Source organism: Malurus melanocephalus, unplaced genomic scaffold (assembly GCF_030028575.1).
Source record: "Malurus melanocephalus ecotype Western Australia unplaced genomic scaffold, MMel_1.1 scaffold_83, whole genome shotgun sequence".
Classification (NCBI taxonomy): domain Eukaryota; kingdom Metazoa; phylum Chordata; class Aves; order Passeriformes; family Maluridae; genus Malurus; species Malurus melanocephalus.
Window position 1 is genome coordinate 679,466 of NW_026623315.1, and position 22,248 is coordinate 701,713.

The following is a 22,248-nucleotide window of genomic DNA, read 5'->3' on the forward strand; positions in this document are numbered from 1 at the left end:
TCTGCCTGCACCCATTTTACTACCTGAAGGACTTACGTGGATCAAGTAGGTTCTTTAATCCAGATCTCCTCCAGAGTTATGTGGGGAGAATGAAAACTGGAGGAAGAACTGCAGCTTGAGCCAGAGCCACCCAGGACTGAATAGAGAGCATCCTTCAATCCTTAGCAGCCAGGCTRATGGTATTTCCAACCTTCTGTCCCCCTAGAGTGTCAGAATGTTACATCCAATGAAATCAGAAAATAAAATCGTTTGAATTTAACCTGCCCTCAGTAATCACATATCCAAATTTATTTTACAGCTGTGGTACTGTAAAAAGCACTGATCTTTGTAATGGCAGAGGCAGCTGCCAGTCATCAGTGATTTTTGCCCATCTGCTGTACAGATACCACAAGGAGTTCCATGGTGCTTAGATAAATGATAAGTGATGTCCACACATTGCCTCCCCAACAATGCAGCAATGCGAGATTAGCTAAATTAAGGGTGAAATGAAAGTGAAATACAGTCAGGAGCCAGCAGCATAAGACACGTTGTCAGGAGCAATTGATCCTGAAAGCAGCAAGGCACGCATTAATATTCACAGGTTGGTCAAAGGATATTTCATTATGATGTATRTCATGATGCATATCAATATGACAGTTATCAATACATGATTTCTTATAKGCCATTTAACTTCTTAGTCTTTCCTTTTGGTGAAAATAAAACAGCATCTCCATGCTCAAGTGAAACCTGTGCYAGCCTCTGCAGGCAGAATCTGAAATACCACACTTTTGAGAGGGTCTGGTTTAGTATAAGGCACTGTCTCATGGCAGGGAGCTCAGTGCAGGGACAGAAGCCACTGCCCCCCTGCTCTCCACAGTGCGGCAGTCCCAGTGCTGTTTCTTTTCCTGGTATGGCTGCAGCCAGAACATGAATTTCCCAGCTCCACTGGGACAGTCCCCAGCCCAGCCTAGGGAAGTGAGCTTTTCCTGCATCTTGCATTCCYAGTTGTGTAATGAGAAAGTGCTTCCTCATCTCAAAGAGACACTGGGAAAAGTCCATCCCAGAAGTGGGCAGGGAGAAGCTGAGAGCAGCAGAGAAAGAAATGGGCTGTGTTTGCATGCACCACTCCYACAGTGGCTGCAGGAGCACCTGGTCACTCGTGGATTTTGCTAATTTCCTTTTACATTTCTGCCAGGGGCTTAAAGAGAGTCGAGGGGAGGAACTTAAAATAGTTAAAATACTCACCTCTTCCCTTAAGAAGTAATTAAATAATCCCTGTGCTGCCACAAATTGATCTTGGTGTCAGGAGCTCTTCTTCAGGGACTCATATAATGCCAATGGTCAAATTATAAATCGTTTATAAAGGGATTTGTCCCTCTGCTGAATGAGCTTGCAGCAGAAGCCCAGACATAGCACATTGGCGGTGGCACCTTCACTGAAGGTCTGTTGCCATCAATCTTAACCTGCTAATGTCATGGTGTTAAAAATACACTGGGTGCAGAATGGCTGGTAAATGCTTTTTTTSTCACCATGAAAGAATGACATCATGGCAGCGATCCAAACCTCATCCCTTYTGCTGGAATGGCTACTGCTCATGCACGAGGCCAGGGCCTTYATCCAAAGAAGCATTTCCTCRTTRCATGGCCCCATGTGTGTTTTTCCTYACCACTGTCAGCTTGTCTTCAAGGAGACACATTGCATGCAGGTGGAAAATCACTTGGGCACCTGCCCTTGCACTGAACTGGAGCCCTCACTACCATGTAATTTAAAACCAAAGTTAAATATTTTTGTTTTTCATATTTAGGAGTGACAAATCCCAGTGTTGTRTTTCAATCAGTGGGAGATTTTCAAGAGTACTTCTTGCTGTATTAGGCTTGTTGTTAACTTGTTTAGGACTACCCTTGTCAAAGGTGCTGCAAAAATCTCATGTATCCCCATGCCTCTCCAGTCCTTCCTCAGAAACTGTGACACTAGAACAGGCTTACCTATGGACAGGCAGGTAAACAGGTGGGGTTATCATGCAATTACACACCCTGGTTTATGAGCCACAAAGATTACACGTGGTGGGGTTATCATGCAAATATGCACCCTGGGTTACAAGCCACAAAGATTACATGTCCCAGACTAAATACTTTCTATTTTAAGATCTAGGTCCTGTTTTGGTTTCAACAACCTTGGCAATGTTAGGGCGGATGAGAAAAATCAGAGTGGRATGCTTTCAGGTTTGTCAGGTTTTCTGCCATTGTTTGCACTGGTGCAAGGATGGGCTGGTACCCTGGGTCATCTCTGACCTCCAGGTTCCGTGGTTGTCCCTAGCAGGGATTAGAAGAGAATGGGGAACAGTGAGTGTGATGGAGCCGTGTGCCTTTGGCCTATGGTTTCTGCACTGGTCCGGTAAACACAGGGCTGAGCAATGCCCACAGTTTGACTGCAAAGCTCCTGCACGTGAAACTGGGGCTTGTTCCTTGAGAAAACACGCTGCCCTGTCCTCCACCTGCCTCACTGCCTGAGACCTGGGCACTAAGGGCGGCTGGTGAAATGCTGATGTGGCTCAATTTACTGGCAAATCTTTAGAGCTTCCCTGGAGCATCTCCATTTTGCAGTGTGCTCCRCCAGGACAGTTCCTAGTGCAGCCTGGGGAAGTGAGCTTTTCCTGCATTTTGCCTTCCCAATTGTATGAGAAAGTGCTTCCTCATCTCAAAGAGACACTGGGAGAAGGAGAAGGGAGCAGGAAGAAGCTGAGGCTGCCGAGGAAGAAATGGGCAGCAGGAGTTGTTTCCCAGCTCGAGGTTGCCCTCTGGCGTATGCAGGAGACTATAAATATTGTAGTTTCTTAAAGTGGGTTTACTTGGCTTTCTCCTTTTCCTAAAGCCTTGCAGCCAACGTGATTCTTCCCTGACGGCTGCCGAGTCGGTGCATTCCATAAAACACCAAGAAGTGACCCCCAGACYAGTCCCGTATGTTGTTCACATTTATACACCCAGCAGCTGACAATCACTTTTTTAATGATACTGGCCACATTCGGCATGTCAAGCAAGGGGCTTCTGGGCCTTGGTGTCTCAGACCCAATTTCCTTCCAGCAGTGCCTGGTAGGTGTCCAAAACCAAACTGCAGCMGGTCCTGCTCCACCTGTGCCCAGGCAGTGCTGCCCCTGCCCTGGGCAGTGTCTCCAGGGACACGCTTGGGGCTCCAGTGCAGAACCATTCCMGGGCCAGGCTTGCATTTCAAACCCTAGGCTCAACAGGGAAACCAGGCTGCAAAGAGGTAGGAGCAGCTTTTTATAAACAAACAAACCCTAGCCCTTTTTTCTTGGGGGAAGGCAGGGCGTTTAGGAGTGGTGGCAGCATGAGCAAACATTGCCATAATTATGTGGAACTGAAAACAGTTGGTAAATGTGAAGCATAAACACAAAAGCTGCAGTAAATACAGATCTTCTCCATATGTAGAGTACTTTATTGGAAAAACTGAGTCATCTTGTCTTGATTATGACATTTGGATTTTATAATTTTTTTTTTTTAATAGTCTCAAAGGTTTTTGTTGGCAGCTGCAGTAACAAATGTGCTGGTAGGTAGCAAAGAATCCTGTTGAATGCTCTGGTCTTGCACTCTGCTGGAGGAAGAGCGGGTGCTCAGGTATTGCAGTGCTTATGTGGCAGCTGCTGCTCATAGTGAAACAGCAAAGTTGKGACATTTTGAGGAATGCAGTCACATGTGGGTCACTCTCTGTATGCCCTTTCTTCTTTACTCCTTGCTCCTTTCCTGCGTTATTTTCCAGCATGAGTCAGTGTATCCTTACTCACTCTTCCCAGAGTTACACCTGTGGTGATCTACCAGGAGGTGGTCCAGGCTTGCAAAGCTACCACGTCCTACCCAGAGGTGAGACTTCTGTCCCGATCCACCAACTGGCATTCATCAGCAGCCACCAGTGGAATACAGTTTGGTGGGCTGGAGTGTGGAGTGTGCTGGGGTTGGTTGCTCTTTTCCAGCTGTAGGGGAGCTGTCCTTAGATGTCTTCATTGTCGTTCATTCTCAGCAGCCAGGTTTTGCTCACAGTTTCTCCCTGCTTTCTGCTGATCCTTTTCTTATCTCTGTTGTTTTTTCCTTAGGTCGAAAGCTGAGAGGAAAAGCCTTTTATTTTGTCAATGGAAAGGTGTTCTGTGAAGAAGACTTCCTGGTAAGCACCCAGTTGACTCTAGATCAAATGTAATGAGACATTTCAGTGTTGCCAGCAGACACACAGCCTTTCTGCTTATCGACTTTGCCTGTGTTTTACACACTTCTGGTCCAGCATTCTGCCTGGCCCTTCTGCYCCAACATTTACCCAGGACCAGCCACAGCCATGGTTGCTGCCCACATATGGTGCTGGATGTAGCTGAGAGAGAGGCCATGGTGTTGTGGCACAGAGTCCCAGGTTGAAGCCATAATCTTTTGTGATGGCTCCTTCASAGCATTGTTTCTGTGGCTATAGTGTGGAGGCAGGAGCAAGATAAATGGCTGTGGAAGAATGAGTGAGGGAATTTCCCTTTTCAGTGGACTGTGTTTGCTTGGGCATCTTAATGGATATATTTCTGTTGTCCTCAATGGATTKTGTGTGACTGTACCTGAGCATGAAGCAACCCCACAGTCCTTTCCTTGGCTAGTGCAGATGAAACACCATATACCCTTCTGTCCCTGAGTCCTGGTAGATTAAGCCTTCATTGAGACTTGAGAAAGTCATATCTGCCTATTTATAGGTAAAGCCTAGTGATTTCTGTGTGARAGAGRTAAGTCAATCTTCTTTCCTCTCATYRGTATATTCTACACTGRCTGAAAATAAARAGACTGATTAAATGCATCTAAAATACTTTATTTTGCAAGTTTGCATTTCCTTCGTTCAGACAGATGATGTGCTGTGCATGAGGTGTATGTCATCAATGTGACAGACAGTTCTTTACCAACAGATCTCAGCAAAAGCAGCAAAAAAGTTGCTCTGGGGCAAATTTGATTGCTAACCTAACAAGAAGCTGGGACAATACCACTGACCTCAAAGTAGCTTCAACAGAATTATGACTGTGTAACCAAAGAAAAATTTGGCTTTCAAGGCCTATATATACAGATACTGKGATGCAAATATGTGATAAATACAAATGGCCTGCCTTGTAGATTCATGTGATCAAATAAGTATGTAGTAAGTCTTTTTAGTAACTGCCTTATTTGCATGTGTATTTATGGTATTTATTTCTATACTTTAAATTAAACTTTAGTTTTGGACTTGGAAGTTACAGGAACTTGTACTCTTCCTGAAACTGGGCAGTCTGGTGTCCTTATAAAAAATCCTCTGGAGACCTATCCACACCTGTGTATAATCAAAAAAAGTTTAGCTTGTGTAAGGAGCACRGAAAAAGGACCAATAACAAATATGCAAATAACACTCCCACAGTACTCTGTTATTTATGCTTCAGTGACCTTGCGAAATTTTAAGTGAATTCTTTTTTGTCCTTGCAGTATTCTGGTTTCCAGCAGTCAGCTGACAGGTGTTTCATTTGTGGTCATTTGATAATGGACATGGTAAGTGATAATTGCTTCAGGAGAAAAAACTCCCACAGTTTTTAGAAGAATGCATCAAAAGCAAAATAYATCCATATCCAATGCTGCCTGTTGTCATCTGGTAGTTTGCCTAGTGTGAGACTGGTATCAGAAAGAAAATCCACTGAGCCTTTTGTTGATACTTTCAAAGAAGTGAGGCTGGCATTCTGCTGTACATGGTGCAGAGGCATTGCTCTGCCTATTTTCAGTAGGTGTTGAAAAGCAGAGCCTATKGCTGTTTCACCCCCTTTCAGGTTTCTCTGGACAGTGTATTTGTAATCCTGTTGATGTTTCCTGCTCAGACATGTCATGSCTCTGCAGTGCTCCCTTGCACCTCTCTCAGCCTCTCTTTCCTTCCTCCAGTCAAGCTGTGGTTTTCCTGTGTCTTCTGGATGAAGTCACTTWTTTGTTATTTTCTGGGGGTGCTGATACTTCGGGGAACAGGTTTGATCCAGGGTGTGTGATCTGGACCTCCGTTCAGATCTATGAAGCAGGATTAGCCTACAGCAGCTACCTCCCATTCCAGATGTTCATGGGGTGGTGGATGCTCAGGGCGTCAGCATTCAGTTGTAGCATGTTCAGAGGGAGACTGGTGTAGCTGGTGGTGAAAGACTACAGCTGAGGCAAAGAAATTAGGAATTTCTGGTTCACAGCATACCTCCCAGCATTTTCTAATGCTTATCATTAATTATCTTTCTTTGCCTGCTTACACTGGAAAGCATTACAATGAGAAAAGCTGTTTCCTGCTAAGAAGTCTGATCCCTCAACTGATGGACCATGGTGTTCCAGGTATTGCTGCCCCCAAAGGTGAATTGCAGGTGTTGAGTTCAATGCAGTTTCCATAGTCTGTGCTAATAAGAAAGCCAGGCTAGTGAATACACAGCTCTTCAATATCTAAGGGATTATGAGAACAATAATATTACTGTCAACTTCTYGTGGAGAATATAAAAATGTATTTCCTTTGTTCAGCTAGTATATCTTGCGTTGTGATCTCGCTGCTAAGTATTCTCTACCTTCAGAAATTATTTTCTTTCCTTTAAATTCTGTCACTTCTGTCCTTTGTCATGCTAAATACCTTAACTTAGTCTCTAAATTGTTTTCTTACCCATGCTAAAAATTACTTTCTCTGGAACCAGGTGCTCAGTATTGATTCCAGCAGCCCTTTCCATCCTTGTTAGCTGATTTTTCAGATGAGATGGGGAAAAAAGGCACAGCCCTCTTGATGAATGTGCAGCATTATCTGATGTAAAGCTGTGTGTTTATTATTTTCACCTTTATTGGCTCTTCATGTKCATTTTTTCTCTCTCTTGGTCTGTTGCAGATCCTGCAGGCTCTAGGGAAATCATATCATCCGGGCTGCTTCCGATGTGTCATCTGCAACGAGTGTCTGGATGGTGTGCCATTCACTGTAGACTCTGAAAACAAAATCTACTGTGTCAGAGATTACCACAAGTAAGGGCAAAAAASCCAGCAGAGATGTTCCAAGCAACAAGCCTCTAATTTAGCTTTTCAGTTCAATGGGAGGGCAGATTAGTAAAATAGGGACAGGGTTAGGAGTTTGAGGATGGAGCTAGACCCCAGAAATTCCTCACCTCTCATCCAGCCATTGACTCCTGTGTAACTCTGCTGAAGTCAAATAACCTATGGGCTTCAGCTGCCCCTTCTGCAAGCAAAGGGAGTGAGAAATAGGGCTCCTGAARTGTTCAGTGATGTACAATATTAGTCTGCTTTAAGGTAAGCCTGTGAATGCCTGTGGAAATCAATGTGATTTACTTTTTGAGTAGTTGAAGGGCTGAATATGACTTTTAAAGAATCACCACTGAACCTGCAAAGCAAAACAAAACTTTTACCCCACGGCTGATAAATCCACTTTAAAAATCACTTCTTATTTAGACAATAAAATAAAATGGCTGTGCTCTTAGCTGGTAGTTATGATATTAGAACTGCATACATTTTGTGTGTCCTTTAGGCTTGCTTTGGTTCTTGCTCCATTTTCTGAGCAGTGAGAGTATAAGCGTTGCTCAGGCAGCCCGGAACTGTTCTGTGTTGTGCCAAGATTAGAGTTGTTACAATTCTGTTGCCAAGATTAGTGCCCTTGTATGCCATTGTTTTTCTGAAATAACGCATATTTCCTTGCAATTTAATTTAATTAATTGTTGTGCTATAAGGCCTTTAGAAGCCACACAGTCCTGTGCTATTTTCTCAGAAGTTTCCTGCCCTGAGGCTGCCGTTTCTTTTGATGTTTTTTCTGGGGACAGTCCTGCTCAGTTCCTCATTAGTTCCTCCAAATTTCCCAGTAGCAGCCGAGAATTTTATAGGGAAATATGTATTTTTTCTGGCACTACGTGTAAAGTATAAGGTCTCTTTATGCCTGATTGAACATTACTTAAAATCAATGCTAAAATGAATTTATGATCTCAGGATGCAAAGCTTTCCTGTGRATAAGTCATTTACAGCTGCAGTTTTTCATGTTATCGCTGAGAACAATACAGGCCTCTCTTTTTATGTTGATCCATAACTTGACTTCCATTTCTCATTGCTCTTCCAGAGTTTTAGCTCCAAAGTGTGCAGCGTGTGGACTTCCCATTCTGCCYTCTGAGGTGAGAGCTTTTTATTCCGTATCCCCTCGGGGGAGGAGTGTCAGGCCTTGCTCTCTTTCACATTTGACCCTGTGTCAAGACAAATGTGCTTGTGGATGGGGAGAGATGGCTGCTTCCTCTGGAGTACAACCCCTTGATCAAAGCTCATGCACTGTTCTTGAGATGTGACCTTTCTTTTGTTCAGTGATAAAGCTTATTCTTCCTAGGTCAGGCTGCTTTTTTCATATGCTGCAGGATGATGCTGCTGCTGGTTTTATGTTCAGGGTAATTTTCTTCATGTCAATAGATGCTGGTGGTACTCACGAATTACCTCTGTGTGACCACTCTGGAACTATCTCATTTTACTACTTGGAGGAGATGAATCTTGGGCAAAACGAATTTAAAATGCTATTAAAATTATCAGATAAATAATTGGTGATTTCTGATAGATGTTACTGTTAAAGAACATTTTTACGTTTCTGGTGTCACATTTTAGAGGATATCTGCAGTCAGTTGATGATGAAGCTTTACTGTAAAAATAACTGCAAGTGGCAAGATTTATTTGTGGTCTCCAACCAGCTGCACAAATGCATTTCCTCAACATTCATTTTGTTGCAGGAAGCAATCTACAGAGTGCATGTGTCTGATCCTGCTGTAATCCTTTGTAATTTCTGCTTTGCTCAAATGCTCACAGGGATCRGATGAGACCATTCGGGTCGTGTCCATGGACAAGGATTACCATGTGGAATGTTATCACTGTGAGGTAGGTCAGCTTTTCTCAGGGAGTGGGCACTTCATAGTCGTAACTGCTGTTATTTTTAAGTAAATGAATATCCTGCCTTCCAGTGGCAGTAGATGAGCAATTCAAACCTTGCAGTGTGAGACTCTTTCTGTCAGAAATTTCTCAATTTCTGATGAATTATCAGATTGAGGACAAAAGTTTTTGCTGCAATGTGCTCCATTTGCAGTTCCATTTGCTATCCATAAAGTTGCAGACGATGAGTTAATTACTGCTTTTCAAACTTGGCAGTTTATTTGTTRATGAAGGAAGCATGGTGACTTAGTAAGGTCTATTGCTGCTGCCTTTCAGAAGCTCGAGCTCCAGATCACATTAGTGTATCTGATTTCCAAGTAAGATTGTTCAAAAATGCTAAGTGGTGACTGATCCTGTGGGGTGTGAGTTACCTTCACTCTCATGGGAAATGAATATGTCATTGRGGCTGGAGAAAGGATATGGCTGCACAAGAAAAAATGCCAGGAGATGCCAGCTCTTCAAAACCACTTGATCTCTGCAGTCCCAGAAAGGCTCCATACTACTGTGTTGTGGATTAAAATGAATAGTTGTCTTTTCTCACTGTGCTCATAATACAGTGAAAAGAGGCCCTTACTCCACAGGCTGATTTCACATCAGTACAACTGTAATGTGAAGAGGTGAATCCTACCTGAGAGTGTAAGGAGACACGAGCATGTTTAAAATACAGAGGGTTGCACCTTACCACAAGATAAAACGTATTCAATAAAATTGCTTTAGACAAATTTGTACAAGGCTGCCCATCAAAATGCTATGTCAGATGTTTTTCTTCTCATGGTACATGCTGGATCTGTTAGGAAGGAGCTGTTGGCTGGGTGTCTTCTGTCCTTGTCATAAAATCACCTTCCTGGGGGCCAGAGCCCCATTGCCACTGGGAGATGAACACAAGCTCTAATAATTTGCATGGCCTCTCTTTGCAGGACTGTGGGATGGAGCTGAACGATGAAGATGGGCATCGTTGCTACCCACTGGATGAACATTTGCTTTGTCACTCCTGTCACCTGAAACACATAGAGAATGGCACAACCCCAGCAGCTGCCTACCAGCACCACTACTAGTTAGCACAGCCAGCACTGGAAAGCCAGGACAGAAGACAAGATCTCCCTCTCCCCACCCTCAGTCAGTTTCCTGTGCATGTTTTTCGCCAGTCAGGAATGTTCCTGCACAAGGATATGAGAGATTATTGCTGGATTTATGAAGTTTGTATTCTTGTGGGTTTCAGCTGCATCACACCATGTCTACTTGACCAAGAATGTGGCATGTTATCTAAACTGATCAGTTTACTTTTACGTGCCTTTTTCTGCCACCTGGAGATTCTTCTTGGCTCATTTTGGAAGATTCTTCYGTGAAAGCACAATTTGCTCTCGTGCCTATGAACTCAGATCGTGCCATGCACTATTAAAAAGCCAGAGGCTGCCTTGCCTGCCGGGGGCATCCTGTCAGTCTACTGTTTCCTGACAAGCACATTTCATCAGGTTCCCTGAAGGGCATCAACCTATTAGTACCAGTTTTTTAGACACTCTCTCCTTTTATTAATTTTTTAGGAAAAGAAAAAGGTCTGTGCAAAATGGCACACTCAGACCTTTCTGTTAATTCCATGAACTCCAGTGTCAAGTCTGGCTATAAAAGTACCAACTCTTCAAACACAAATCAGGCAATGCTGTCTGGCAACTGCAGGCTGACATCCCATTTCAAACAGAACAAAAAACTGGAACAAGCTAGGCTAAGCTACTGCAGTGACTTGGGGCCCAGGCTTGTGTGTCAGCATTACATACAGGGGCCARTCTGCTGTGTCAGAGTCTGAACAGTATTTGGAAAGGAAAGGTCAGGATGCTGAAAGCGTGGACATGGGGAAATCCATCCTCATTCTTGCTTGCAGAGTTTGCTTTGGAAAAAAGCTCTCCATACACAGACAGTTGCCTGAGTTTTCCAGTTTGTCCTCACAGCTCAGCCCTCAGCCTTGCTATTCCTTTTCATGTTTACCCAGCATAAAGCCATTTCATAGTGGTGCTTATTTAGAGCTCGGGGAGCGAACTCGAGATTGTTACAAAGGCTTTGTTGCACAGGGATTTAGAGCCCAGCTCCACAGCCTGAACTCAGATGAGTATGTTGACATAAAYACATTTGCTCCCATGAATAATAACAGTTTATCTGAGCAAGGGGTTAGAGAGTTTGGGCCTTASTTTCCATTCTGCTGAGAAAGCAGGAAGGAAAATTGTTTCTTTTCTTGACCCTCCCTGCTTTATAGTCAAAGAAATCTGCTCCCCCCATGTGTGCTACATGTATGATAGGTGTTTCTGCAGTGCATGTCCTGTAGCAGGCAAAGCTGTGCAGTTCCTCATGTACTGGTACTTTAGTTTAAGAAAAAGCTCTTCATTTAAAGCCTCCGATGCAGTTGGGGATCTTAACTACTCCTGACATTTTGTGTGGAAAACTAGTTAAATCCTCATGTATCTTACGTTAGCATTTGTTTCTGACTGGCAAAGGATGGGATGGCATTCTTGAAGATCTTTTTAGTGAGGAAACTACAATAAATTAACTGAGCAGCGGCACTGGGACTCCCAAAATGTGCCCATGCTGAGRACCCATTACAGTTCAACCAAACCTCTTTTCCAGTAGCATGGATGTAGCTTGAACTTCACTTGATATAGTCAGACAGCAATGTGTACCCATCTGGAGCAGCACAGGTGTCAGGTAGCTGCTACAAGTTACCTGTCTCTGTGCTAATAAATCATCTTGCCATGGCTGAAATGTGAAACTGCTCCAGTGTCAGGAGCTTGGTGGGCTTGGCATGGAGTTTCATGGTGCCAAATGACCTTCCAGCCCTCTGCCTCATTCAACCRTGAGTGCCTCTGCCTATTTCTGCTTCTCTTCAGGATGGGGATGGCAGCTTGGGGCTGGAAGCTGGTCCTACCTGGAATCCATCCAGAGCTTTGATGTAGCTTGGCTCTGCAGCACCATTTTTCCTGGGGAGATGCAGTACCTGAAGGCTCAAGGGAGGGCACTTTACCACTGTGAAATATATCTTCTGAGAGTTTTACCTGTGATTTTAGAGGAGGTAAAATTGACCCCAAATATGTGAGCCCCTCTAGAGCCTTAAGTTTAGCCTCCAAATGCTGGTTAGTGAAGGGATGGGAGCCGACACAAAATATAACCAATGCTGCATCCAATCAGGATGGATTGGGGACAACAACAGCCAGGGCAGATCCCATAGTGCTCTCACCCTAATGCATCCCATCAGCTTGTGTCCTGCAGCACAGCTAGGCTGGAGYGGGGAGAGGGTGTTCAGGGTGTGACTGATCTTAGGACTGTATGAAGGGACTGAGGTGGAAAATAACACCAGTTCACAATCCCTAGTAAATAATTCACGTAGTCCTGGGCAAGTGGTTCCCCACCCTGAGCTGCTTTTGGCAGCAAARGCAATGAGATATCAAAGTGATTTTTGGAAGTGAGCTGTAAACACCAGCCTTGGACATCTGTGCCTGTCTCTGAGAGACCAGCTGCTCTGTGGCTCATGCTTTTGCTACCTCTTGATTTTTTAGAGCAAGCCCTTGTGCACATTTTTTGGCCTTCATTTTGCAAAGATCTGAAACCACTAGTGGGACTGGTATTTTCTTTATTTAAACTGCTGTTTAAACCTCTGTCTCACCCTTGCAGCCTTCTCCGCAGCCTCGAAATAAGCAGGAGAGAAGGGGATGGGGAAAAGGACAATTATCCTTCGTGGAAAGCCTCAAGCAGGCAGTTAGTGGCAAGCTGTCTGGCAGGAGCTCTCTTTGCATCACCAGGAAGTCTGGCCTCTGCTCCTACACAGTGTCTTCTTACTCCTGTCAGCCATCCTGTATCCCTCAGTGCTGGGAAGATGAAGGCTGCCCTACTTCCACTTTTGAGGTCCCCTATAAATTATTAAATGCCAGCACTCTCCTTTCCTGTATTTACAAAGAGCTGGAAATGACAGTGTGAAGCTGTTGAAAAAGGAGCCTGTGRGCTTGTGGGTTTGAAGCTAAAGCATCTACTGCACTGCCCTACACCCCTATGTGTGCTAACTTGCACTGCTTCTATCTTTGGGAGTTCAGATTTTTTTTAAGCTCAGTATTATTTCTCCYAGGCTGTGAATGTCTGAGTCCTTGTTGATTTTTCCCAGTTTGTCCCCAGCTCAGTGGGTCTGTCATGGGGGGGATGCAGGGGCATCCTGCACAGGGGAAACTTCTCCTCCTGACCCTCAGCCCTTGCTGCCTGCCTTCAGGCAGCTCCCCCAAAGGGAAAAACAGCTCTGCAGCTGGAAGTGTGAGGCTTTGTGTCCTCTGCAGAAGAATTTTTAAAAAAACCCATGTTAAATTCGACCTATCTCCTGGCTGACACACGTTGGGTTTTGCTGTTCATGTGAACCTTGTTGCSTTTTAATTTACTAAGATGCTATGAAAACATGCTATGAAAAGTTAGTCTTGATTCCTCCCCCAGCGAGTTCTTCTGACTGGTTTTAGACTAAGGGACCCTTGGAAGTCCCATTGTGCTGTTAATGAGTAACTCTCATGCAAATAGTTGTTCAAGTGAATTCCCTGAAGCCTGCTTTCAGGACTAGAGCTTAAGAGATTTTTTCATTCAGATCATGCTGTTAAATTTCTATTGCTTAGAATACAGAAACTCATTTAAATACGGATTTTTGCATAAGAGCCGGGGGAAAGACCCAGCTACAGAAGCAGCAGCAATTTTTGTGTAATTTRAAGGGTAAGAAACACCTGTGATCAAAGCAATTTAGGAAACTGCCCTGATGTTAAAACACAGGAACAGCAATTTCAAACATTCTGGTGAGGAGTGTTTGAAAAGATCTGTGGCTCTTCAGTTTCTGAGTTTCATTTGGGGGCTTTTCAAACATTTTCCAAGTATTTCAAGGTTTAAATACTTTTCTTTTTGTCGATCTTTTTACTACAAAGTGAGTAGCTGCTTAGTCTGTAAATGGAGTTTCACCAGCAAYCAGGTGTGCTGTGACAGCCTTGAAATGGAAACTGGGCTTCCAAGAGCTGGTATGGGTCTGGCTGGCATTTCCAAAGGAAGCATTATCTTTTTTTTTTTAAAAAAAAAAAAGTCCCATATGGGTCTTGACTGCTTGCTATGTGTTTGCTTTTGGGGTGGTGTATGCAGTTGTGTCTATGCATGTGGACATACGGCACGTTCTGCCTGTGAGACACCTGCCTTTCACACCTCTGTGCCCATGCCAAATGCCTGTTGGTGCATTTTTAGCAACTTTCTGTGCATGAATATAAGGACAAGTTGACCCAGGCTTCATCTCTGGGAAATATGCCTGGAGTCAGTACCTGCGGGCAGGGAAGGGCTATGGGAGATGCTGGGAAGGGGTTTGCATTTCTCATCATCACACAGCACTAGTGCATTCGTTTTCCTTTGCCATTTCTGTGTCCTGCTCCTCACTGGCTGCAGTAGYCCTGGCTGTGTTTACTGAAGCTGACTGGGCAGACATCTTCCTGTCATGAGCCCAGGTAGAGTCTGCAGCTGCTCACTCATCCTTTTCCTAAGGAGAAGCAAAACTTTCCTGAGCAATAAAAATCCTTACCCTGCTTTCTTCTAGGGCAGCCAGAAGTTGGCGTGGCAATATGCATGTGCAGCCCACTCAGAYATGACAAGAGATGGAAAGGAACTGTCCCCCCGTGCAAATACACGGCATAGAATCCTATAAAGGCAGAAATGCCCTGCAGCCCTGGCAGAGGGGTGACAGGGCTGCAGTTCCCAGCCCTGCTGGCATCAACCCTCGTCCCCACGCAGCAGGTCTGCGGTGCATGGCCAGGCAGGGACTCAGGCACACACACCCAGGCTCTGGCTTTTTCGATCTGGAAGGCAAATCTAGAGCCTGGCTAACAATACTGAACGGTACTAATTATTCTATGTTTCCTTCAAAGCTCRGCTCCAGGAGAGTATTTTAGGATTTGTGCTGGTGTAACTAACCTTAGCCTTCTGTGAACACARCCCTCTTTTATCCTGTGCTGTTAAGTATTTATAAAGAATGAAGGCCGGTAACAGAACRAAGCCACTGGCCTGTTGTGAATTCGGTGATTAAAGACAGTATCATAAACGATGCTCTGAGTCAAGTCCTTAATTTACGGGGATTGTCATTGCCGAGAGTGAACAGTGGGGGGAGGTGCGCTGTGAAATGATGGTTTCCCAACTTCTTCCTTATTCCTTCTGATGATTTCCCAACTTCTTCCTTATTCCTGTCCTTCCACCTCAGTGGCTGAAGTAGGGACTGGTAGGGACAAGCATCTCAGTGGGGTTCAAAGGAATTTCCAGTCTTTTACGGGCAGCTGGTATTTACTGCGATTCCATCGGAGGCTGTCTTGCTCTGGCATCCTACTSGGGAGACCCAGGTCCCAGGCTGAGGAGCAAGCTGGGGAGGGATGTGCTACATGTGGGAGCAGGCTCTGATCCCGGCGTGGTGTCTCCTTTGCAGCGTTGGTGGAGATGGGTCCCTTAGAAGGTTTTGGGTAGTGTTCCCGTGACTGTGGGAGTCAGGCAGCCACATGGTGACACTGCTGTCAGCTACCAGGATGCGTCACGCCCGAAGACAATATTGGCCAGCAGCACCACAGCAGCTTGGAGCTATCAGCTAAAATGGAGCAAATAAATGGGAATAACTAATTGTAGTCCCCACTCCTTGAGGCAAGAAGCTGCCCAAACCTGGGGCATGAAACCCAGAGCGCTGTATTTGGTTGGAAAACTATCTGGAAGGTGCCCCAGGTTTGCTCCTTGTCAGACCCCATGACCTGAGGGGTCAGAAAGGGTGCCCTGGTGAACAGCAGCTGTCCCCGAGTTGGGGGGACTGCCAAGGGTGGGAAGTCGTGTAACACCACCCAACCCTGGAAGGTTTGGAGACCCCTACACTGGGGGCATGGAGATGGCAGCAATAGGCTTGTGCAGAAGTAGGGGGGAGGTAGGCGACACCCTCGGCTCGAAGCACAAGAGGAAAAAAAGAGGTAGAGGGTGCAGCTGGGAAAAAAGGAGCAGCCGAGCCAGCCAGGAGTCGAACCTAGAATCTTCTGATCCGTAGTCAGACGCGTTATCCATTGCGCCACTGGCCCTGCTCGAAAGAGCGATGCTGCCCCCGTGCAGTTCATTGTAACTCTCGCGCGCCGGCTCAGCCAATGGTGGCGCCGCTGAGCCCGCCCCGCCCCACCCCCTCCCGCCATAGGCGGCACCCCGCCCTGGGCTGGCCAGCGCGCCCGCGGAGGTTTGTCCCGAGCGGGGCCCCGTCGCTCCGGCCCAGGGACGCGTCAGTCGGGCAGGGAGGGAGCGGCCGGGTCGGAGCGGAGCCGGCGGCGGGGCCGGGGACTGCCCGAGGGGACGGATGGCGACGGCGGCACCGGCGGGAACCACGGCAGCGGCGGCCTACGCCAGCCTGAAGCTGTGAGTGACCCGTTGGGACTGGGGGGTCGCGGCTCTGGCACCTGCCAATGGGGAGGGGAGGAAAAGGCAAGGGAGGAGCCGCCGGTGGGGCGACGGTCGCCCGTCCCTTGCTATCCCCTGCCCTCCCCCGGCCTGTCGCCTGCCCTTCCTGCCCGTCTCGGCTCTCCTGCCCCCCGGGTGACCGTGAAGGGCTTGGCCTGAGGTGGCGGCTGCGTGCGGGAGGGCGGGAGGAGGAGRAGGGAGGACTTTGGCCGCGGACACGGGTCCCCTGTCGCCGTCCATCCGATAGCGCTGCGGGCTGGCGGCTCTCGGGTCTGTGTCGCTTCCCTCCCGCGTGTCCTGGAGGTCAGTGCCTGTGGGGCGTCCCTCTGAAGCGTGAGAAGCTCCGTGCCTGCTGGTTCCGGAGTCTCTTYTCTGGAGRCGTTCCAAACCCACCTGGAYGCGTTCCTGTGTCACCTGCTCTGGGGTGATCCTGCCTTGGCAGGRGGGYYGGACCAGATGATCTCCAGAGAGCYGTTCCAACCCTWGCAATTCTGTGATTCTGCCTTGCTGCTTGCAGGTGGATCTGCTGTGGAGGCTCGGGCATTGGTGTAAGGCTGTGTGTGTGCAGCGCCGCTTGCCAGCAGAAGGTTCCCTAGGCGTGCTTGTCCATCGGCCTCCCTTAACACAAATGGTTTTTTTTTTTTTGTAGTGTGTGATGGTTTTGATGCCAGTTGGTGACTGAACTTTGAGGGCTTTGAACTTTCGGAACTCTCCTGTGCAGTGCTGGCTATGACTTTTACAAATAAATTCTTCTAACTACTTGGTGTAATTTTTTTATTTAAAAAAAAWWTTTTTTTAAAGGGAGAAWGTAACCCTTTGAACGTGTGTATGCCACTTGTTTGTTTGCTGATTTTAATACAGCAGAAGTTGCATAACCAAAAGCAGTGCAAAGTTAACACTGCAAGAGGAGTCTCCATTATAAATCTTCACACCAACCGGTTCAAACTCCCAAGGACATTTCTCTGAGCATGAGACTCTTCATGACTATCTGAAGCCAAAAGTGAAGCATCTTTGTGTCCTAAGGGCGTTCCCAGGCTTTTGACCTCTAAAAAGTAGCTSGAAACAACGTAATTGAGTTACCGATGCCGTTTTCAGGCAGCAGTATTTGAAARTGATTCTTAAGCCTGATTTAACTGTACTTTATGCTCTGTTAAATTTCACTTGACAGTCATCTTTTGGATTCAGAGCAAACATACGTAGTTCTTTTGGATGTCTGTATAAACAGCTTGCCATAATGCTGTTACGTGTTTCAAAGTCACTGGGCTTGTTATTTTGGTTAGTTATTTGAGGGTACACAGGCCCTGGAGATAATTGAGTATTGCAGAAGAGTAACATCATCAGTGATAGCTGCAAGACTTTTCACTTGGCAGAAAGCTTTTGAATTTTTTTTCCTTCTCATCTAAACAGTATTTGTCTTTCTTTAAGCTGATCTTGTGATCTTTTTGCCTGCAGAGAAGCAAAGGTGAGTTGTGTGAGTAGCAGTCGTGTGACTTGTAGCACACAGTTGTTCTTAGTGAGAATTTTTTCAAGTAAAAGTGCTTTTCTGGATACAGGCAAGTAAAGAATTCTCTCATTCAAAGTTTAATCTTGGCTAAAAGTAAGCTTTGATCTTTTTAGAACAAGGCTGTCTCAGATGTAGTTTAACATGAATTTTTTCATAAACATGAAAACCGAATTGTTTTGTGTTCTGAAAAGTGAGCTTTTTTTTTTTTTTCCTTGTCATTACACTTAAGTTGTGATAATGGCTGCAGATTTTCTACCAAGCATTTGAAGATGCAGGGCTATAACTTGGGTGTTGAGTCAAACCTACCAGGTTGTCAAGGTCAAAGGAGAACGTTTTTCTGAAAAATCCAGTCTAGACTTCTGTTTGGGAATTTAGTGATGGCAGTGTTTAGGTTTGGATTTTTAACTGACTGCTCGTTCTCAAGATGCTACAGGCAGATTCTGCAGCTGTACCTCTTCTGGGTAGTCTGGTGGCCCTGTGTAGAGCTTCCCTGACTGCAGTGCTCTGCAGGGTCCCATCCTGTACATCCAGCCACAGCTCTCAACACAAACCTCTTGTGTCCTCCACCTTATCAAAAGTAGTGGTTCATACCCTTTGTGCTTTGACCAGTRTCATTGATCAAGTTCAGGTGAGACCAGTCAAAGTGCTGATGTCTGGCATTTATGCTGTTTATGGGACTAATTGAGTTACACCAACAGTTATTGAGGAAAACTGAACCTGAATACTGCTATCCATAGYTGTCATCTCTGTCACTGCTATACTTAACTTCCTCTGGTAGCCTCAGGAATAAACTGTGAAATTCAAGCAGCTATTGTGAATATTGCATCCACATCTGTTAGTGGAGTTGACAGTCCAGTTAGTGTATGAAAACTAAGCTGTTTTCAGGACAGAGAAAATTTTGGCTGTTGTTTTGGCTCAGTTAAAATCCCTTTTTTTTTGTGCTTGGATRAAGACTTATTTTGCTGATAGCCTTCTCAGTATCCTGTGGGTCCGTGACACTAGCTGTGCCCCCTGCACATTGTTATGTTGCTTCACGTGCTTTGTGAAAGTACTTGTCAGTCTTTAGTAGCTACTGCACTTGAACACAGTGCCTTCCACCATATGTGTTTGSGGGAGGTCTAAAAGGGCCTTTTGGTTAGAATAACACTTCCAGAARGAACAGCTACAGATCTTTTTCTTCCTGCTCCATCTAAGTGGCTGAYGTGATAAAGCTCAGGGATGTTGGATGAGCAGGGCTTTCGCTCTAGATGAAAATAATTTACTGTGTAAATTAACCTTCACTGGAAATAGACATTATGCAGCTAAACCTTTAATACATGCCTTTTCTGTTTTGTTTTTAAATGGTATTTCCATTAGTGTTTTCTAAATCCTGGGGCTTTTCTCCCYGCAACAACTACTGCTCTATGGGAGATGTTCCAATTCCTTGAGCTGTTTCTGCTCGAGGAGTAATATTTATGGGAGACATATAATTAGCACACCTGCTCACCTAGAAAATCTGGAATCTCTGGAGTGCTGAAACCACCAGTGTGTTAGCTCTGTTACTTAACATACTGTTGGGACTCTGCATAAACTAACATCTTTCCTGTATCTCACTGCAGACCAGTTTGCTGTGCTCAAGATACCAAATGCATTTCTGTGCAGTACAGGGTGTGCTTTTGGCTTGCTTTATTACACTGTTCAGAGGCTGACATCAAAGAGTTTCCTGCATTAGAGAAATGTTAAGTATTTATGGTGAAATAATCAATTACTGAAGTAAAGGTTTGGCTGTTGAGGCCTAGAAGGTTTAAGTGATATTGAGTGATGCACTATCTTTAGTGGCCATTAGAGCATGATGGGTCCTCTTTCATGCTGTGTCTGAACACAGGAGTATTCCTATCTGTACGATCAGCCTAATTAAAATGTGGAATGCAACTGTGTATTGTCCTTATGATACACATTGCTGCTTTATAACATAACTAAGGAAGTGAAACTTCACAACAAACACACAAAAGTAATACTATCTCAATTAACTGTAAATGAGTCTGACTTTATACTCAATGTAAGCAAGCAGTGGTTTGTCCTTTTCTTGATTTTTTTTTTTTTTTTAATTTTATATTTTAATGTTTCTGTTATATTGGGAATCAGTACTTTTTTACCACAACTTTGAATTGTAGGCAACTTTGAATTGTAGGAATGAAATCTGCTGAGTTGCTTTATCTCTTGGCAGCAATCTCAATAGTGTTGAGACACCTGTTTCAGTTGAAAAAGATTATCAAAATGAAATCCAAGTTACCTTCAGTAATATTTGAAATGGGAATTTGATGATTGCAGTTCTTCAGTACYTCTCCTTCTCTTGAGTAATGTGAGTTATACTATCAATGTAAAATATTTGTATTTATCATTTCCTTTAGCAACACTGAGAAGTTCTTTAGCAACACTGAGGAATAGTTCATTATAATGGTGGTCAGTTTTCCTTTATTTAAAAAAAAAAAGGAAAATTAAAAGGACTCAAATTTGTGAAGATTTGTCATGCTGTTAATTTGGAAGCAAGATACTGGTGATGAAAATTCTTGATGTCTTGTAATAGTTCTAGACAGCAGTGACAATGTAGCTGAGGAGAAGGCAGGCTCCTCTGTCAAATACAAAGTTTATACAAAAGCACMATGTGGCCTGGTGCATGAAAACCAGTTCAACATGTAACTACAGACATTATGGGCCTCTATAACATACTGTGTTCCTTGTTAWTTTTGACATAATACTGGCAACTTGGACTTTCATCTGTCTTTATTTCATTAAAAGAATAGAATGAATCTGCAGATTYCTAGTCGTGAATGATCCCTTCTTCACCATTTAATAKCTCCTTCTCAGATCAGTAAAATTAGCATATGTGCTGTCTTTCTAACCTTGTGATAGACATATAGGCTTGCTAGTGTTACAGTTTGGAGATGAACCTATTCTTGCATGCMGTGTTCATCAGCTTCMTTTCTAAAAGACAAGTGAGAGGCRATCATCTTGACTATAGYGATTTTACGACAGAAAAGGTTATCYAAGTGAGAATGAGCCTACTAGCCTAGTTCTGGTAATTGGTAAAGTTGTAAATCAGCACTTGGGCTGAAACTGCTTTGAGTCTTGGCCCCTTCCTCAACCATATTTATTTTAGGAAACATTGAACTTCTTGCACAAATGAATTAAGSACTAAGTGAATCATCTTTCTGTTGAAAATTTTGAAGAGCACTAATTATCCCACTTCTTCTGAAGCATAGATTTAATATCTTGCAGAGCTTTAGGCTTTCTAATTTGTGTTGCACAGTTGTATTTAAGGTAGCTTTTAAAGGTGATCCCAACAGTGTAGTATTTGCTTAAGTTCTGTCAACYTTGTAGGTTGTTAACCTGATTTCCTTTTGCCCCCTCTCTAGACATCCAAAAGAGTCAACAATAGTTCTGTTCCAGAGTGCTGYAAGCTGCTGAAGCCTTTTTGGTCCRTTGAACTGAAAACAGGGATGAGTTGTATTGTGTTCACCATGGTGCTTTTGTCACCAGATTTGATCCTGGAGAGGACCATGGGAAGGAGGACTTTGAATGAACATGAAACATGAATTACTAGCTTTACTTAAACTACATGCATTGTAGAAGAGGAGATAAAGGTGATAAAATTGTTAAAAGGGCAGTGATAGTGGCAGGAGATAATGTGGTCTGGGATTTGARAAATGCTGGGATCTGATCTAGCAAAACAGGGCACATGACACACATTGAGACACCAAGCATGATTTGCAGTGGCAGCTTTAATTCTCTCTGTTTTCTTTTCAGTTTGGGGATGTTGAGAATAAAAGACTTCTTGTTCTTCAGGGAGAAATTGTTATTCTTGTGGATGGTAAAGGAAACATTTGTTTATGTGACAATTATTTGACATTTGTAAGCTTCTTTTCAGTTGGTATAAACAGGCTTTAACCAATATGCGTGTGAATCTCCATGCCGAGACTGTAGTAGTGTCATGGCCATGTTGCACTTTATAATGTAAAGAGTAGCTTTTAAAAATACTAATCATGGATGCAAATGCTTTTGTGCTCTGTACAGTCAGTGTAGATGTCTTGTTTGTGTTGTGCTCTTCATACAGAGTATTCAAAAACTGAAGCTATGGTTCTCCACAGTTTGTCTGGAGACTGTTTACAGCCAGATAGGTTAACGTATTTATTTCAATTTATTTTGCTTGAGATACTCTTACTCATCTGAGTATCTGTGGTAATGGCACAACAGGTCCCATATTAGACTTCTTAGAGTCTCTTCCCAGTTTTTTTTTCTTAAGCTGGAATCTTGTGTGTCAACTGACATCCCAGAGAAAGATGAGCATTCAACTAAACCAACAGAAGCTAAGTAGCTGCA

General features: G+C 44.4%; 2 protein-coding genes and 1 non-coding gene across 4 annotated transcripts in view; 2 read left to right on the forward strand and 1 right to left on the reverse strand.

The window, feature by feature from the left end:
- Positions 1-13,247, forward strand: part of LIMD1 (LIM domain containing 1) — a 30,788-nt gene extending 17,541 nt beyond the window's left edge. Inside the window, exons 3-8 of one of the 2 annotated variants that reach the window (XM_057367700.1) lie at positions 4,085-4,152; positions 5,463-5,525; positions 6,865-6,995; positions 8,092-8,143; positions 8,817-8,885; positions 9,854-13,247. In XM_057367700.1, coding sequence (XP_057223683.1) covers positions 4,085-4,152; positions 5,463-5,525; positions 6,865-6,995; positions 8,092-8,143; positions 8,817-8,885; positions 9,854-9,991 — 521 coding nt within the window. In that variant the 3' untranslated portion in view covers positions 9,992-13,247. Of the gene's footprint in view, positions 1-4,084; positions 4,153-5,462; positions 5,526-6,262; positions 6,333-6,864; positions 6,996-8,091; positions 8,151-8,816; positions 8,886-9,853 lie in introns of those variants that run through there. The other variant, XM_057367699.1, reaches the window with a different exon arrangement.
- A 2,698-nt stretch (positions 13,248-15,945) lies between these two features.
- On the reverse strand, positions 15,946-16,018 carry TRNAR-ACG (transfer RNA arginine (anticodon ACG)). Its single transcript has one exon. It is a non-coding gene; the product is annotated as a tRNA-Arg (tRNA).
- A 142-nt stretch (positions 16,019-16,160) lies between these two features.
- Positions 16,161-22,248, forward strand: part of SACM1L (SAC1 like phosphatidylinositide phosphatase) — a 29,868-nt gene continuing 23,780 nt past the window's right edge. The window contains exon 1 of the mRNA XM_057367702.1: positions 16,161-16,343. Within this exon, the coding sequence (XP_057223685.1) occupies positions 16,285-16,343 (59 nt within the window). The 5' untranslated portion in view covers positions 16,161-16,284. The remainder of the gene's footprint in view (positions 16,344-22,248) is intronic.